Source organism: Branchiostoma belcheri, unplaced genomic scaffold (assembly GCF_001625305.1).
Source record: "Branchiostoma belcheri isolate BF01 breed outbred unplaced genomic scaffold, Haploidv18h27 scaffold43, whole genome shotgun sequence".
In the NCBI taxonomy this organism is placed as follows: domain Eukaryota; kingdom Metazoa; phylum Chordata; class Leptocardii; order Amphioxiformes; family Branchiostomatidae; genus Branchiostoma; species Branchiostoma belcheri.
In genome coordinates, this window is record NW_017804054.1 from 108,202 (window position 1) to 126,855 (window position 18,654).

At 37.3% G+C, this 18,654-nt stretch overlaps 1 protein-coding gene across 6 annotated transcripts in view; it reads right to left on the reverse strand.

Annotated features, from left to right (window-relative positions):
• Window positions 1-18,654, reverse strand: part of LOC109478278 (cGMP-dependent protein kinase 1-like) — a 48,254-nt gene that overhangs the window by 11,738 nt on the left and 17,862 nt on the right. For all 6 annotated transcript variants that reach the window (XM_019779742.1, XM_019779741.1, XM_019779738.1 and 3 more), the window contains 4 exons: window positions 6,162-6,328; window positions 5,068-5,181; window positions 4,541-4,646; window positions 2,688-2,751 (listed from right to left, as the gene is read on the reverse strand). In XM_019779742.1, coding sequence (XP_019635301.1) covers window positions 2,688-2,751; window positions 4,541-4,646; window positions 5,068-5,181; window positions 6,162-6,328 — 451 coding nt within the window. The remainder of the gene's footprint in view (window positions 1-2,687; window positions 2,752-4,540; window positions 4,647-5,067; window positions 5,182-6,161; window positions 6,329-18,654) is intronic.

Consider the following 18,654-nt stretch of genomic DNA (forward strand, 5'->3'; position numbering starts at 1 on the left):
GTGTGAAAAAACGATGCCTTATACCTGACATTCAAATTCTTCATACATCTTCAGCAAAGGTTTGTTGGCTCAGACTGTATGCATTCATGGCTACAATGATTGACGTGTACATTTTCTACTCTTATAAGAGTCAGTGAGCAGCAATATATGATATCGTCTGCAACTACCAATTTAGCACACTGACCTGAACACCAATTTTGAGAATTGATGGCACACCTACCCCTCAGTAATTAAGCAATTAAAGCTTTGACAGTTTGGGCACAACCCCATCAGGCCACATAAACGACTCATTTTACGGATAAGACTCACGCCTGCATCGATTCTAATATTGACTTGCTTCCCAAAAAGAAGAAACCCTCAGCTCCTTTTTGAGATGTAAAATTACTCTGAAGTATAACCTGATCTTGTTATAAATCAGCAGATTACTGCAGGCTTTCATAAAACTAACACAAAATCATGCCCTGAGGATCACAATCATGTTGCTGGTTGGAGGATATGTTAAATGTTGAAAAATGAGACTGTCGTAAAATGCCAAACAACAAGACGAGAAGCTTTTCACACTCCCGCCTCCCGAGAGGATGTCAGCCATCAATCACGATAGTGTAGCTTCACTGGAAATGTCAGAAGTCTGAACAGTTGTGAGGATTATGGATGGACATGTCTGAACGAAGCCTGTAGATTTCCCCACCACCTGCAGGATAAGTGTAAATAGCATGTTTGCCCCCAGGCAGTCGGGTCTTTAAAAGCAGCTGCACCAAGATAAGGCAAAGATCAATGTACAATTCAGAACCCGTGTGCAAGCTCATTCATACCCAGGGCCTGGATTTAGGGCTTGAAGTGATTTTTGCTATAGGGAGGTGTTGAATGTTCGTACAATTCTACAAACTAAGGTAAAAATATATTCAGTTGCCAACTTTCTTTACTTGTTTAAACTTCAGCCAAACTCTTGCAAGTTATATTTTTTAACCTCTTTTAGATGAATGTTTGCCTCTACTTTGAATTCTTTCGAGGTCTTGCACTTGTCGTTCATGTTAGAATTTCATCTCATAAGTGACTTCATGTTTTTAATCTCCTTTTCATTCTGATAACAAGGCTTTGAAAAATTTTATTCTTAACATTTACTTTGACCTCTTTCAACACCAATATGAGGATTTCTCAACCATCTTTCTTTCTCATTTTCAACGTGCACCTTGCATGCCACCCCACTTTAATTTTCACTGATAAAGCGGTCAATTTAGTTTGCGAGGCAATAATTAATGAAGCAAGGAAAAACAACTACACGTAGTACCAAGTATGGGAGATTCCATTTTCACAAGTCATCAGGAAGGAGATGAGTACAGTGTACATGAACATTATTCATACAGAAGTCTAGCATATCTATTAGAGAATCGAGAATGCCTTGACCCCTTTTATACAGGGCAATAACTGCATTCACACACTGTCAGATCATATCTGAGTTAATTCTACACATATTACAGCCCTGGCAAACCTAATAGCATATAACAGTTGCAGGTAACTAAAGATGAAACAGACCTTTTTTCCTCTCTAAGGCCACACCAATTTAATTTCTTGGTTAACGGATTTTTCTAGAAAAATAATGGATCGGGCGGGCGAAAAAAAAATAAAAATAAAAAACAGGCCTAGGCATCGTCTTATGGCCCAAAATGGTACGATAGGAGCCATGAAGCCAACACACCAGGGAGCCATGAAGCCAACACACCAGGCTGGTTCAAAATCTAAACAATGAATTTTGACCTTTTTATGATACCATTGCATTGAAAGATGGAATAACTGTAACAACTAGGATGAAAAGGACTGTTTTCAACTGTTCAGGGCAAAATATGAGCATTTTGCAGTTGATTCTGAATTTTTATTTTTATTTGCAAATCAGAAAAAAATGAAGTGGCGAATCCGTTAACCAAGAAATTAAATTGGTGTGGCCTAACGATAATATACATGTACTTTGGAGCATGGAAAGTCTAAATTGGTGTAAATAAGATTAAGCTTTGAATAGTGTGTTCGAATTGAAATATTGTTGACTGTTTCGTTTCACCTGATATGATGATAAGGTAGAAGGCCATTCCATCTAAGGTAGTACCTGAATCAGATGGTGGATTATAGGCTTGAAAGGTCGTCAACAGATTTATAAAACAGTACAATGGCTTGTTCAATTTGAAGATGAAAACATGTCACAGTTCCGCAGAACTTCCTGATGACAGCTGACTAAAATACAGCTTCCTAGATTTGAAGCAATTTCACACACCCGACTTTTAGGCATGACCCCCACACTTATCTTGAAGGTCATGCCATTAGACTACTGCCTGCAACATTATACTGTGGGCAGAGGAGGCCTGTGTGCGCAATTACCCAGTGCACCTTGCCATCAAGTAAATAGGTTCCAGTGTGTGTAACAAGCCTGGGCATGACTGGAATAACTTAGGACCTACAGCAAACCACACATTATCATGCGGCCTATAGGCTTAACCACTTTACCAGAAACATGCCTGTATTGAAAATGGGGAAAATTGCACCTTTTATGTTTGACACTTTGAACAGTTTCCAGCTAAATGGAATCACACTTAGGTATGATCAAAGCAGATTAGATCTCATGTGGGGTTTCAAGGCACACCGCAAGTGCTGAGGAGGAAGGGAATGTATCCATCTGTAAGGTGTAAATGATTTCTTACCACTTCAAGGCAGTCTGCTATCTTGGAGAGTTTGGCATGTGGTAGCTCCTTCAGCAATGACACACTGTGTAGGAGTAGAAGGAAATCAAAGTTAAGTTCTGTTATCAAATGCACATGTACTCAAACCAAAGCTGAACAACATGGTATTTTGACATTCTTTATTTGTTGCTATATGCCAATATTTTGAAGACTGCATCTGTCATCATTTTTCAGTCTTCATGTATGTATGTATGCATGCAGGTGGCCTTGAATGTTATCATCAGTGAAGGGCTGTAAGAACATCTCATGATTCCTCCTGTGTGTCTGGTAGGAGAATGGCATACAAAAATCCCAAGTAAGAACACCCTGAGGCCTTTCAAACCTGGCCTTTGGCTTCAGGGTCCTTAAAGAGCCATTTTATACATTCAGTAATAGGGACAGTGCAATAAAGGACATCTACACACTTATCTTAATGTTCGTGGGCAAAAGGCCATTAAGGGGATGGTGTTTTCACTGATGTTGACAGCTTGGTTTGTTTGGAAAAAACTCAAGATGCTAGATAACCATGATTTTTGCTATGTGGGGAGTCTCTGGTGGAAACTAAAGAACAGCTAAACTCTAGATTCTCTAGCATTTTGGAAACTACAATGTATGACCTTCTTTGTACAAGTATTGAAGAAACATGTATTACTAAGTAAATGAGATGCTAAATTAAATATTATTTTTGTTAAATTTTGAAAATTTGGACAGCATGTGCACAATCAATGACAACTGTTACTAACAACTTTGTGTCTTCGAATCATATTCTGATGAATGTGAAGATACATGCCATTTGGGCAAACATTGTCAGCAAATCTGGCTGTCATTTTCACAGAAAGGGTTCTGACCTTGTCTTTCACTTCACGACTGAAGAAGGTCATTACGTGTAATGACTGTGTAAAGATGTGGTACAGGGCATTATGTTGGCCATTTGGACTGGTGAAAACATCCATACCCTTTCCTGTTGCAACTGTAAAGAAATACTTTCTACACCACTTTCAGCAGTTTAACTGCCAGGGTGGTCCATTTGCGGGCAGGATTCTGGAAAGGGTCCAGGAAAGCTGTGTAGTTTCAGCATCAGTGCGTAGGTAGTGATCAATCAAGGGGTGTAAAACATGCTGCAGGATTATCACCAGTGCTGGAGAGATCACAGGATAACCCACCATCAACACACTTCTCCTGCAGGGACCTTCATGTACACTATCCACAGGCCACAGCTAATAAATTGTACTATCTGTACTGGATCTTTGCCATTGTATTTTTTCCTTTTTTGTTCCCTGGAAAGTTAGGACAACCAGGGTAAAGGGATTACTAGTAATACAGACCACCAAATACGGTTCTACCATGCATTCTGTAATTGAAACAGCTAATAAATTGTATTACCTTTACTGGCTCTTTGCTATTGATTTTGTTTGCTGGAAAGTTGGGGCATCCAGGGTAAAATGATTATTATAAAACACCCACTTATGGTTCTAGGCTTCTGTTATCAAAGATTAAGACAGAAAGTGTACACCCTAGCTTACGGACTTACTTATTACAAAATCCTCATTTTGCTTTGGATGATTGATGTTGTCATGGACTATATGACATGAATCCAATATAGAACTCTCAAACAGTCTCCATAAAATGGTCAATTCTATATATGGAAGACAAAGTTTTATGAATTTTTGACAGGATTTTGTTGTATTTTAGAGACCATACCTGTTTCAGATCTAATACCTGTCCTGCCTCCTCCAAGAAGTGAAAACCTTGTGAAAATATGTTGAATGTTTAATTTTTTTATAGGAAGAAACCTCTTGGGGACCTTCCTGTATTATCTGATGTCTTAAACTTGCCTCTTGAGAAACTTGAAGTGTTCTTCTCTTCTGGTTCTTCCTGTCTTGATCATGATCATCTGGAAAATGTTCCTGTCGATGGCCCACAGCTTGGACTCAGTAACAGCTGAAAAACACCACAGATTTTATCAGCAGTTTCTTCTGAATCAAATGAAATAATAATTCGTCTTCACCTTTTTTTTACTATGATCTGACTCCTCTTAACGTTGGTACATTGAATGAGTATACATGTATATACTGTTTCAGGAAAGTACTTTAACCCTGATTTATGTCATATGTGATTCCTAATGCTGAACCTGCATGTATCCTTTTAGTTTGCCAAGTTATTTATTAGTCATTTTCAGACTTCTGCAATATCAAAGCAGTTTCTACATGCATATGGGCTATAATTTCTAGCTTTTTTGTGTCTGCTTTCATTTTGACTATATGGGAATGTAGCTTTCTCTATTGCGCTGATAGCAGCATACACTTCACTGAATTAAAAAAAATGTCCTCTCTCAAAGTTGAAGTTTATAATAAAAACTCACCTTTGACAGTAGCTGTTCTGCTACAGTTATATAAGAGTGCCAGCTCTCCAAACAGTGTTTTTGGCCCCATGTTGCCCAGATCATTGCCTCCTTTTGTCACCTTCAATTCACCAACTGTAACAAACATTTAAATTATTTTTTTAATACTTTATTATTCTGAACTTTGTTGACATGAGAGAATAGGAAAGTGCATGCTTCTTTCATGGGGCTGCACATTTGTTTGTTTGTGTTATTAAGCTCTCCTTTCAATGATTTACATATAGTGCACAATATTTCTGCATTGTAGCAGTTCTGAGGTAGATTGAATTGATACACATATGTGTCTAGTACAGTGTCACAATGATATTCACATGCATGTCACACAAACTTGATTTTATAGATAACGTTTGGGCATGGCTTTTGACCGGAAGAAAAACAGACCGGAAGAAAAGAGTTGCACAGTACAGTTCAAACTACAGTGCAGACCTCTACTGTTGAATAGAAACTCTGTGAACTATATGTTGTACACACAGGAAATGAAAACACATCACAGCCTATTATGAAGGCCAAACACACACTGTTTGCTTTTGCCAGCCCAATGGAGTATCATACAACCAGGCCAGGTCTTTACTTTGTCTGGTTTATTCCCATTTCCTTTTGCAGGTTTGCCCTTATTATGCTGTTCACATTATGTTATGGTGGGGATTCCATTCAAAGAACTAATGTTTGAACACTCAAGATTTCAGGTGAGAGCATTGTCAACACACCGCTGTGCTAAATACATACTATATATAAGGCAAACATGCTTTATGTCAAGATTATCATGAAACAGAATATTCAATCACTGTGTGTGGCCCAAACAAAACCTAAATAATACATGAATGCACATGCTGCTGCCTGTACGTTTTGATGGTTTGTGAAAGTTAAAAATTTTAATGACTATTCACACTTTTTTCTTCGACAAAACTATTGCTAACAAAAAGTCTTTTCTTCAGAATTTACTCAAAGGGCAAGCACCTTATTTTTGTAAACGGGCACAAAGTTGTGAAAGATTTTCCCCTGTAAAATATATCACCAATATTTATAACATTAAGGATGAAATCTTTTCTTCCCACCTTCTGCCACAAAGAGCTGCTGCCCAGCCTCGCCCTCCTGGATGACCTTCTGTCCTGACTGGAACATCTGGAAGTCCATACAGTCCACAATCTCACTCATCTGGATGGGGTCCAGGTTCTTCATGAAGTCGTTCTGTTGGATTGCTTCCTTCAGCATCTGTTTGACACTGGGGAGGGGGGCACAACGAAAGATTAAAGAAAGGTAAAGGTAGTCCTGTAGTTTTTTTTTAAGACCGTAGGGGCAGTGGGTTCTTTCCTAATCCACTGTGTTTAGGGAAGCATTGGAAGACAGAGTCCATCTCCCTCCTTCCACCACTTTTACCTTCCCAACTGAAGTCAGGAACCGTTTCTACACCTGGATAAAGTGAGGATAGTTGTGGAAAGTACCTTTCTGAAAATCACAACATTGCCTGAGGAATGCAAGGAATCAAACTTGTGATCTTGTGTCAACTTCTATCCAATAGGTAAACTAAAAATTAAAGGATAACACTTACGACCTTTTGAGAAATATTCTCTAAAACCCTGAAAAGATCAGATCAGACACTGGGCTTGTACTGCGATACTAGTATTAAGAATGGTGCAAGGCAAGGCACTTAGGCAGGCAGGTGAGAAATAACGGTGTGCCCAAACTAATGTACAATTGGTTAAATACTGTCTGTATGGCATTTGGCTGGTTTATACAATTCAATTACTAAGACGAATTGATAAACTGACATTCAACAAAGAGGTTGAAATCACATATAGGTGTGCAAAAATTTATATAACAGCTATATCATATGTTCTAAGAATGGCTGTTAGTGATTTGCTTTGTTTATATAATTCAATATCTGTTTACACTGTAGGTAGGAAGGATAACCTGAAATGTGAAGTGTTTTAGCATACATGCAAAAACCTATATAAGAGCAGCTACCACATATAGCCAAAGGTCACTGGTTTGAGTTACATCCTCATCAGTTTGACACTAAAGTGAAAATTTATGAGCAAGCACTTTCATATTTCAAGATCGAACTAGGAAAAAGTTTTGCCGTATACTTCAGTGAAGAAAAGACCATCTCATATTTTCAGTTCTTGTCCTGATTGAAATGAACACCAGCAAGCATTATCAAGACACGAAAATGATACTGCGCTTCTGTTAACCTTTCAAATTCATTTTCTATTAGTCAAGGAAGATGAGGAGTGATTTTTGGGACAGCTATAGCTGATGTGCTGACAGTTGACTATTGGATTGTCTCCTTTTACACTGAGGAAAAGATAAGTAACAAGTTGTCTAGTACTAATGTCAACCACTGGGTTTTCAGCACCAAGGACATTGCTAGCAGCTGTAGCTTTCAAGTTGTTGTACATGTATTTGAAAACTTTCTGTTGCATGTTGTTTCATTTATTGTCTTAGGTCATCTTTAGCAGTTATAGGGTTGCCACCTTTGATATTTGTTTTATTCTGTGGGAGAATTGAGGATAGATGGAAAACCTGACAACATTGTCAAGAGACAGCAGTAAAAAGGTAAAGGTAGTCTCATAACCTTTTTGAGGCCATAGGGGCAGTGGATTGTTTATCCACTGTATCTAGGGTACGGTATTGGAAAGTGGAGCTCATCCTTCTTGTACCACCACCTTTTGCATCCACCAACGGAAGTCAGCTACCCTTTTTACACATGGGTGCAGAGGGAATTCATGTATGTATACTGCCTTTCCCAAGGACACAACATCTAGCCAAGGATACCAGGGATCGAACCCACGACCTCTCAATCTCGTGTTCACTAGCCTAGCTACTTGGCTAATTGACACCATGCAAAGAAACATTAAATAAATGTAACTTAAATCCTGTTTGTTTTATTGTTAACATAAAATTCATATAGGTGAACTGAGGTGGAACCTTAGAAAAGTTGTAGATTCTGCATTCCAATTTTGATAGAAAAAGAAAACAGCAATTTTAAATGATCTGGTAGTTGAACTGGTTGACTAGTGAAATAGCAGCCTGAGGTTAACCTTGTTGCCACCAAATATGGTGGAGACTGCTTCATTGAATCCTTTTAAACAAAGCTGGGAATTTAATATGCTGACTCAGGTGTGTAGAGTTGTTCTATGTAATGCCTGCAAAGCTAATGTGGTGTATTTAAATGTCAAAGGGCAGTTGAAAAGACTGATACAGCATTATCTTGGATTTTTGACATTTGTAGCAACAATTCAGCAAGAGGAAAAGATGGGCTGGGAGGAAAATGTTTATTCTGACTATATCCACTCCCTGGAACATGTGCACCTAAATATCAACTCAATATATGTTTGGAACTTTACTATATATATATGAGTGTGTGTGTGTGTGTGTGTGTGTGTGTGTGTGTGCATTACAGGGATCAACCTCTTGTACATGAATAACTACTTTTTGCCTGGAGGAGAAATTGTGAACAGTGGGACTTTTTTCTGTGAGCATTTTGTTTAGTTTGTCAGACACAGCAGGTAGTAACTACTATAACAGATAAAATCTCATAACTTTTAAGCATTCCGTCTTTGATTCCCGATGTAAAATGTTTTTCCTATTAAGTATTATTATTCTATTCATAGATAATTTCAGAATGCCTCAAGCACTGAGCCATCGTTTACTTGGTTGCCATGGAGGGAAAAACAAAACACTTTCCGGGTAATCCCCCACAGCTTATCCTGCCATCTCGATGGCATGACTTTAAAAGTGATGAGGCTATTTATAACGCAATTGGCCTTAAAAGCCAAGAGGCAGGATTGAACCAGTACTGCTATCTTCAGGATCTGTGGTTTTGCCCATAAAGAGCTACATGTAGATTAACCTTCTCCCTGCTGTAGCCATTTGGCACCATATATACATATGGGGATAGGCAAACAACAAGAAGGTTAAAGCTATATTACAACTCTGTTTTGAATTATTCAGGACTATTACAATGTTTTGTGGCAGTGAATCTTAGGTTATGACAATTATGCAAAACGTCCTTATTCATAAAAGGGCATTTCTGTTTTGCTATTTATTCATTGGTCATCAACAACATTTATGGTTGCAATAAAAGAGAATGAAAATACAACTACTATGCAAAATGGCACATGTTTGCAGCATAATTCATTAAAAAGAGCTTCCAAGATGCAGACACGGCGGTCTGTCACTACGGTATTCTTTCCCATTGCTATGCGCGTTCGTAAAGGTATCGGGTTACAAGACGCTATTTTGGCCTGTTTTGGACTACCCGTAAAATATTTGAAAATAAACAAATAATATTTAGGCGTAAATTTCGTCAAATTAAAATGAAATTATCGTCTTAACACCCTTTAAATGTTAGCTTTTTATGTTAAATCATTGATTTTTTAAAATTTCGCTCAGAAAGACGATTATTTTCGGGTTTCCGGGCACAAGTCAAGTCACGTTTTTAGGCAAACATCGTTCAAACCTGGCTACGTATCTTACCCCAGATCCCCGATTTTTATATTTTTCGCAGACTAGGAATAAGATAAAAAATCGTGTTTTAGGGATTTTTTGATTTCTGATTTTAAGTCTAGTTTTTGTCGACATATTGGTGAAAAAATGGCATTTTTTGACATTTTTCTCACTAAATTACCCATAATTCAAAATTGAGGCCATTTTTCAAAAATCGCTAAAACACGATTTTCGGGACAACCGTAACAGTCGTTTTGAGCCGTAAATGGGGTATGTTTGACTCTCCATATTTCCAGGTTTGAACGAGTTTTGGAGACATGTCATATCGCCGGAAAGTGTGCATTGTGTTATTCATACTGGCGTAAAGAATCATTACAGTATTCAAGGTCACTCAAGGATACGACAGTAGCTTCGCTACATGTTACATGTCCACCAAAAATAATAGCGGACATGTACTGTCCAGGAAACTGTTTGTATCTATAGAAAAGTGTTGTTTTTTATCTGTTGCAATGCACGGAGACAGAAAGGTTTGTTTTGCCGCTTTTTTGTAAATGACCGCAGGTGACCCCGAAATAGAACGCGGGTTCGATTCGAATTGCCCAGATCGAACACGATCGAACACAGTTCGGGTTCTATGACATGTGGGAACTTTGCAGCCCAGATTTTACCACCGTGAGAGTGAATTACTCTGCAGTGTGGCTTTCAATGCATCGTTCTGTGCTGTCAATTACAGTCACTGGTGTACTAGTAAATGTATACATGTACATGTATAAAGAGAGTTTCAAGTCTCTATTAACGTGTACAAGTGATCTTTTAATACTGAAAAAGCAAAATGTAACTGGCATGCATAATATGCTCAAATTTCCACCAATCAGTTTCCTTGGTTCTTAGACATTCTGCAGTAAAGATTTCAGCAAGGGGTCGAGACGAAACCAGAGGGTTGGGAGGAAATTGAGTATGTTACATGTACAATGTAAGTCCATGAATCAGTGTTCCAAGAAATGCTTTATTTCATTCTAAAATGCTTTAGGCATTCACTTTCCATATCAAAGACCAAATGAGATAAATCGGTGCGGCCTCTGTGGCCACTAACATGATGTATTCTGCAGAAGGGGAATTGATTTGATTATGTATCATATGATGGAAAATTACCATGTAATGACTCCCTTGGAAGATGCAGAATGATGAAATTAAAAACAAGAATAGGAAGGACATGATTTCACCTCTAGTCTCTACAAGATATCCAGTTTTATACTTTGTCAGGAGTCTCCACATCAGCATTTAATTACCCCAAAGATAAGTCATTGAGGTTTTCTACATTTCAGGTCTATAAGAGAATTCAATGTCAAGAGAATTCTACTGTAGTTTGTTTTCATGGTACAGCAAGAAATTTACAGAAATATAACACATCCATCAAAAGAGCATGATATATTGTACTTTCAAATTAAGTAGGAATTGATGTCCATGTCCATGTTACTGTTAACACAGGCACTAGGCACTAGATATAAGTTTCCAACATCTTCAATCAGAAGGAAATGTCAACCTTTAGCTCATCCAGGCCCTGAAAGCATTTTGAAAATGGCAGGATTTAATTTCGATGTTTTTGTAAGCCACTAAGAGTATCACATGTCTGGCTCTCCATTCTCTATAATGGCTTTTTGACACTGATGTACAGCCAGGTTTAATATGTTTTTCCATAGCAAACAAAATTGATAAAGGATAGGGGCTTTTTATTGGTTTAGAAAGCTACAATGACTTGCAGTGATGAAACTACAGTTTGAAAAGAGTCAAGAGTGCCTCCCCAAAAAAACTCAAACTGTTGATTACCATGGAGTCTACAGTTGTATATTCTCTGTAGAGGGGTGTGCAGTATTTCACCAATATCTGGCCAATTAAGAGTCATAATGGGATGGAAGACATGGATCTAACAGCATTATATACTAGTTTAGCTTGCCTAATGGTATAGAGAATATTCCATGCAAGCCAAATGAAGCCTGTGAAATTCCTGGCACTATGTGTCAGGGCTTGAAATAATCCTGCATAATGTGTAGCTATAGGTTAGTGTAGGTAAAATTGGAGCAGTATTTCTGTCTACCTGCACTAGTCCATGTGCTGGGTTTATATATACAAGTAGATGTATGTGGATTTTTATCTGCTGCATTGACTATCATCACCTATGAAGTGCAAAAGGTATTGTGGCAATAGTTTTAGTTTTCTTGTGATCCATACTTTCTAAATTCAGTGTAGTGAAGGTAAAATTTGTCTGGTGCTGGTAATTTTTTTCAATATTACCTGCAGGTATGCAGAAAAAGTATTTTGAGCCCTGTACAGTGTCCCCTATACAGAGATAGCAAGAATGACAAGGACGTTTCCAGGAATGCTAGTCCCCACAACTATAAGCCCTTAATTCCACTCACTGATTCAAACCAGGCCATGGCTTAAACATGACCAACAGATGAATCCTAAAACTGCATTAGGGGAAGGGTGAATACGTCACACTGTGCTCTGCAAATCCACCAGGCTCACATTTAGTTGATGACTATCTTCCTGACTAAAAAAAGTACTGGTAGTTTACGACAAAGCAAATTATGCTACGACTTTCTCACAACCATAACATCACAATGTAAAGTCATTATAAGTTTTATGTTCTGTACCTGTGTCTGTATGGCTGGTAGAACTGCCTTTTGGCATTACACGTCGGCCTTGCAGGCATGCGGCATGGCAGAAGCTGGTTATATTACACTGAACACACCTGTCACACCTAATCTATGACTGTTGCTGATGTTGTTGTCCTACTGTACCCTTCTCATGCCTAGAGACACAATGGGCAGTATGTTTTCCATTCCTTATTGCTTATCCGGTAATGTATCAACCTTCCATTGATACATTAATTTCAAAATACATCTGTACAAGTTAATGAATATGGTATTATTGTCTGTTAATGAGCATGCAAAACATCATCGTACCCGATAGAGTAAAAAAAAACAAACAGTGAATTTCACTGAATTGGAAAAATCATGAAAATTCTAATATTAATGCTCTCCACCAGGCATTCAGCACCAAGGACAGTGCTAGCTGATATAGGTGTTTACCTGTTTTTGTTGTCTTATCTTGCAACATTGTTTATTCTTTCAACATTTTGTTGCACATAACTCAATTTTAGGCCTCATCAAATCAATTTTATGGTTCTCAGGTTCTCATTGATCTACATGAAAACAGATCTACATGAAAACAGACTGTTAGCAAAAATTAGTACACAGTCAAGTTTTCTTCCCAAATTCATGTACTTATCTTGCCTTGCAGTTTCCTTGAAAATGTTCTTAAACCAAGGAAATAAACTGTTGTGGTCTGATAAATGCGTTCTGAGTAAATTTTAGCTGCAATGTCATATGTATATCCACATCCTAAAGCAATGCATTCCGGTCTATCCCCAATCCTCTAATATAGCTTGACCTCTAATTCTATATAGAGTAAGAGGCAGAAGCATGGATATTAATTGTCTTTGAATCCATTTTCCTTTTCAGGTCATCCATTATTACTGCCCTTATATGTTCTGTGCCCTTTCATTCACTATTCATGATGAGAATAGATATCTGGATGTCTTCTTCATGTCAAGGTCATACTGTTTCATTTGTCCCTTTTATGCTGGTTTGGGGCAAAGATTTCAGTTGGCTAAATTGTTTCTGTGTTATATTATGTCCCAAGGCCTTTATATGCACCTGCACATGTAGCTACAATGTGATGGGTTCATTTCATCTATATTTACCCTTAGATAAGGAATGGAAAATTATTCCGTCTTTATGTCATAATTGTGTTTTGCAGAGAAAATATTCTTATTCTCTCTACTTTATCTTAAGACAAGATATGACCATGATTCTGGCTGTCTAAAACATTTTCAAAGCTTTTGGGCAATGTGCTACAGTAACTATGGAATCCCTTTGATTATTGCAATTTAATATCCAAGGGCTCTTAGCAACTTGCAGGTAAAAACAGAAATGAAGAAAGAGGATAATACTTAGTATATCCAGTGTGGCTTCTCTATATATGAGGTAGATGGTGTGTTATGCCGAAGGGCGGTGATACTGGCTATATAGACGATACATATGAATTTCATAAGGCCACAATACTTGAATTTTGTTGGTTTTTGTACTTGTGAAAATGATAAAGCTGATCATTAAAAGATCATTAAAATAGAGTGATAAGCCTTAGTCCACACAGTTTCAGAGAGTGACTCAAATTTTCTTCCCAGTCCCTCTTTTCTCATCTTGCTCGACTTCTTTTTCTTCAAGGTGGCCAAGAGCCAAGGAAATGAAATGGTGCAGCCTAATGCAGGGATAGCCAGTGGCACCATGTAAACGGCCTGGATGTATTACTGTGGAGAGTAACAGCATCCCCAGCCACTCATTAGTAGTGCCACTGGTAGTGTTATGGCTTCTCCCTGGAGCATTTGGTACTACGGCGGCCATCTTTGACCTCCTTGGTGGATGTCCGTCTCTAAGGTCCAAATCATAACAACCATTATTACGCATGGATTGGACAAACGTGCTGAAGGATTTTTCGTACAACACCCACCAGATTTGATGTTTTTGATAACGTGAAATGAGTCCAGAAAATGATGTCCAGCATTGAAAAAAAAAGGAGACAAAGATGGAAATGCTGAATTTTCATAAATTCAATTGACCTATACCATTATTACGTCACAGTTTGTTTACCGTCAATGTAATGCCGGTCAATCGACGTTCATATTGTACAGGGGTGCGTAGCGCGGTGTGTGCTGCCTATACCAGAACAGGTAAACAAACTGTGACATAATAATGTGATAGGTCCATTGAAATGAGGTAATAAGAAATAGTTTTGTGTAATTATTTTCCTTTCTTGTCTCATTTGTATCTTTCAAGAACCATTTTCTTTTAATCATTATTTTACCTTCCAATAATATTCTTGATCAATTTCAATTATTTACATTGAGTAACTTTAAAGGTACCAGATGGCTGTTAAAACTGCAGCTGTAATTTCTGTGACAAACGACTTTTATCTAAACCTCAGCATCAACCTCCAGAAATCTCCCTAATACCAGCTCCAAGAATAGATGGAAAACTAATACTATGTACTGGTAATATGACGCAAAAATACATGGAGCCTGGCAGGCCATTTTTCACAAGGTCTAGACTTTCGATGTGGATGAATGCACCATCGGCAAAGTCATACATTAAATGCACATAAAAGGTACAATTTATCAACATTACCAGTACCTGAACCAGTATGAACTGACTACCGGTAATTAATAAACAAGCATCTGGCCTTGAAATCAATTGTAATAATTATAATTATGATGCTACATATGTTGGGTACAATTATTGCTAATCATCATTTGCAATTAGTAAGGAAACAAACATATACAAGGCTATTTGCTTTGTTTGATAAACCAGTGCGAGTTAATGGCAGAATTTTGATTTTCTTCAGAAATTTACTCTTCAAACATGGCACTTAAGGATGCGGACAGTATATTACAATGGTGAAACACACAGACATACCATGAGTGTGACGGAGAGTGTTTGTGTGTTACCATAGTGATGATGCAGAGTTTACACCGGCTCATTACCAACAAAGGCCACCGTTTTGTAGCCGTTCATTGAATTAATCAGGAAATGTAAGCTACAGCAGGTAAAGTAGTCAAAACAACGTATCGGATTAAGCCAAAGATAATTTAAACTTGTAACCTTACTTTGTATGCTGGACTGAAAAGTACATTTAATTTACTAGTAGAACGTTTATATTCATGTAGGGCAGGATCTTACCTAGGAGTGATCACCATGATATTTTGCATTGAAGCGACAAAATTATAACTACTGATATTAAGAAAATCGCAGAGAATGAGGTCTGTTGTCATGACAATAAAAGGAATACACTTACGGGAACAGGTGAATAGACATGTTTCTTTTCCCATGTTTAACGTAAAGTACTCCAACTAACCTACCCCCATTACATGCATATTGGAGTAAATGTTACTTCCATTATACAAGCTATAATTCCCTTCCACTTGCTTTTGTGTTAGAGTAATTTGAAACACTAGACTATGTAGCTGTATACACACAAATAAACTGACATTGAGTTTTGTGTATTTTATAGATACATTGTACACCCATTGTCCATTCACCTGTAAAATTAGATACAATTTAGTTTTAGATTCACCAATAATTCCTCATCTGAAACATGTCATAATTGACTCCCGGCTAATTTGTGCAAATTTTCTTGCCAATTACTACCAGTGAAACATCTTTCTCTAATTTCCTGCACTGGCTAAAGCATTATCATATTCACAGTGCAACATTTTTCTCCAATTTCCTTTACCAGCCGATGATTACAGTCGGCTATTTTGATCTGTTTCTAACAAGAGGGTAAACAATGAGATGAAGTGGTGAAGGAGAGTCAGTACAGATGGGTTCACCCCACTCAGTTGTGTATGATTGTTTGTATACCTAGCTGCTTACCGAAAATGGGCAATACACTGTCTAGTACAATGTAACATTAGTAGTAAGTGGACAGTGATACATGTACATGTATATAGACCAGGTGTGCTTTTCTTTAGGACCTTGTCCCCCTTACAGATACATGTATGCTGCTACACTGTGCATTAACACATTCACTGAACTTCAAAAACGTTTTCTCTCTTGTATTTCAAATGTCTGCTTAGTAAATTTTATCTGCTTAATGTATTTCTGATAGAACAGAACTTGAAACTTGAAAAGCAGCACAAAACATCAATCAGTAAACCCTAGTTCTGTTCCGGCTCTTTTATGTTCCCATTAGCAGAAAGCATTTTTGTTGATACAAGATAGAGTGTTTACACTATGCAGGTTATGCTGATAACCATATGCTGTGACAGAATTTAAAAAACAGATCATATACATTTAATTTACTGAATGGATTCTCATGTTGCAGCTGGTCTGAAATATATTGTAAACTGGTGTGAAAAAAAGCTTTGGAGTATGGCCTTGGAACAATAAGTGAAATAAAATTAAAAACCATTGAAGACTGTGGACTGAGAGTCATATTCTTTTGATATACATCACTCATGTTGGTTAGCTATTATCCACATACAGTAAGAGGAACCTTTTAATCCAATTAAGTAGCCATCAGATTTAGTTTACGGTTCATAACCAGTAGGAACATCAGAGGCTGTATCAAAGTCTTGTTAAGCACACACTTGCGCTGTGAACCGCTTGTACAACCATGTAGGGAATTTTTCAGTCTTGAGCATAAAAGCCCAAAGCATGACTTTGTAGTGCAAATGTTCACACTCTCAGGAGGTATATTGTGTAAATATAGTTTCCACTATATGTAATATCCTACTTATACTAGAGGCAGGCTTTGGTTTATACCTTTAAAGTTTGTATATTCATGAGAAGCTCAAATCGGCCGGCTGCTTTTCATTCAGGTTGTGAAGGAAGATGTAAGGGTAAGGCCACACCAATTTAATTTGTTGGTTCTCGGATTTGCCTCTTCATTTTTTTCTGATTTGACAAAAAAAAATTCTGGTTCTGAATCAACTAAAAAATGCTCATATTTTGCCCCCAACAGTTGAGGAAATTCCTTTTCTTACTAGTTGTTACAGTTTTTTCCATCTATCAATGCAGTGGTTTGATTAAAAGTTCAAAATTTATACTTTAAATTTTAACCCAGCCTTTTTTGTTGACTTCATGGCTCATATTGTAGCATTTGGGGCTATAATAGGATGCCTAGAACTGTTTTTATTTTTATTTTTTTTCGCCCTATCGCTTCATATTTTCTCTGAAAAAATCCGAGAACCAACAAATTAAATTGGTGTGGCCTAAGATAAAAAATTAATGAATTTCAAAATTCTTTGCACATTTCTATATGTTTGAAGACTTAAGTGCATTTTTAGAAATTCTCACTATATTCCAGATACTTGTGCCCATTCAATGATGAAAACTTTCGGGTGAATTTGAAGTAGAGAAATATCAAAGAGTATTTTAAGACTATAACTGCAGTATGATTGCATTTATATACTCTTACAGCATCCCCTTCTGATAGCATCTGATGGAGAACTGAAATAGATACAAATATTTGGAATACACGCCAAATTTTCAGAATACACTTCAGATAGCCAGGACTATACCAAAATCTTATTCTGGTGGCATTCTTACTCATTCCACCTCTGTTTAGTGTGAACAGCATTAAAGCTTGGACCAAGGATTCTAGGGGGGAAATGTGCAAAACTGAAATACTAATATAAAAATCTGTTGTACTGAAACAAAGCCTTCATAAGTCTTACAAAATGAAATCCAACCTGTACCAGGTAAAGGAAAGTATTTTACAGCATTGCCAGGTTATAGGTAATAAATTATGGCTCATATAGATGCCAAGTAACACAATTATAAACCTGTAAATCTTGTGTACTTAAGAAACGTTATCAGAGCTGTTGAAGTACAGTTACCTAGTCATAAATTAGACACCTGCCAGTATTGTGGCCACCTGGCTATTGTGGCTTCTTTTCCGTCATTGACTAAGACTCTAGTCTACAGTGGCCATCTGTTCAACATAATTTGTAGTAAAAAATATCTTCCAGTTTTTTTTTTACTGTCAGCCTTTAATTTCTGTTTTTACTTAACCTTTTCCATGCTGCATAATCCCATAATCAATACAAGTGTTGGTAGCACATGGTTGGCTTAGCAGGCCAAAGGTTAAAACTTCACCACTTTACAGGTTAGGTATAACAAATTGTTTGTACAGTATTGGTTACCTGGGGAGTTAGGACCTATTTAATCCCTTCCCTATGCACATTTATTTGGGGAATTTTAAGAACGTTGCCTGAAAAGTTAGAAAGTTGGGATATTTTGATAATTCCATACACTCAACATTGTGATAAAAGCATGCAAAAATTTTAACAAAATTACTAGAGCTGTGCAATAAGGAAGTTTTACATAGGAAAAAAACACTACCAAACAAGCCTTATCTTTACTATATTGTATATATGCACTAATCAATCCAAATTAGGCACCACTGTAAAGCAAACAAACTGTTACCTTCTCTGAGGCTAACAACATGATAAAGTAGTGTTTCCTTTACTAAGAATCA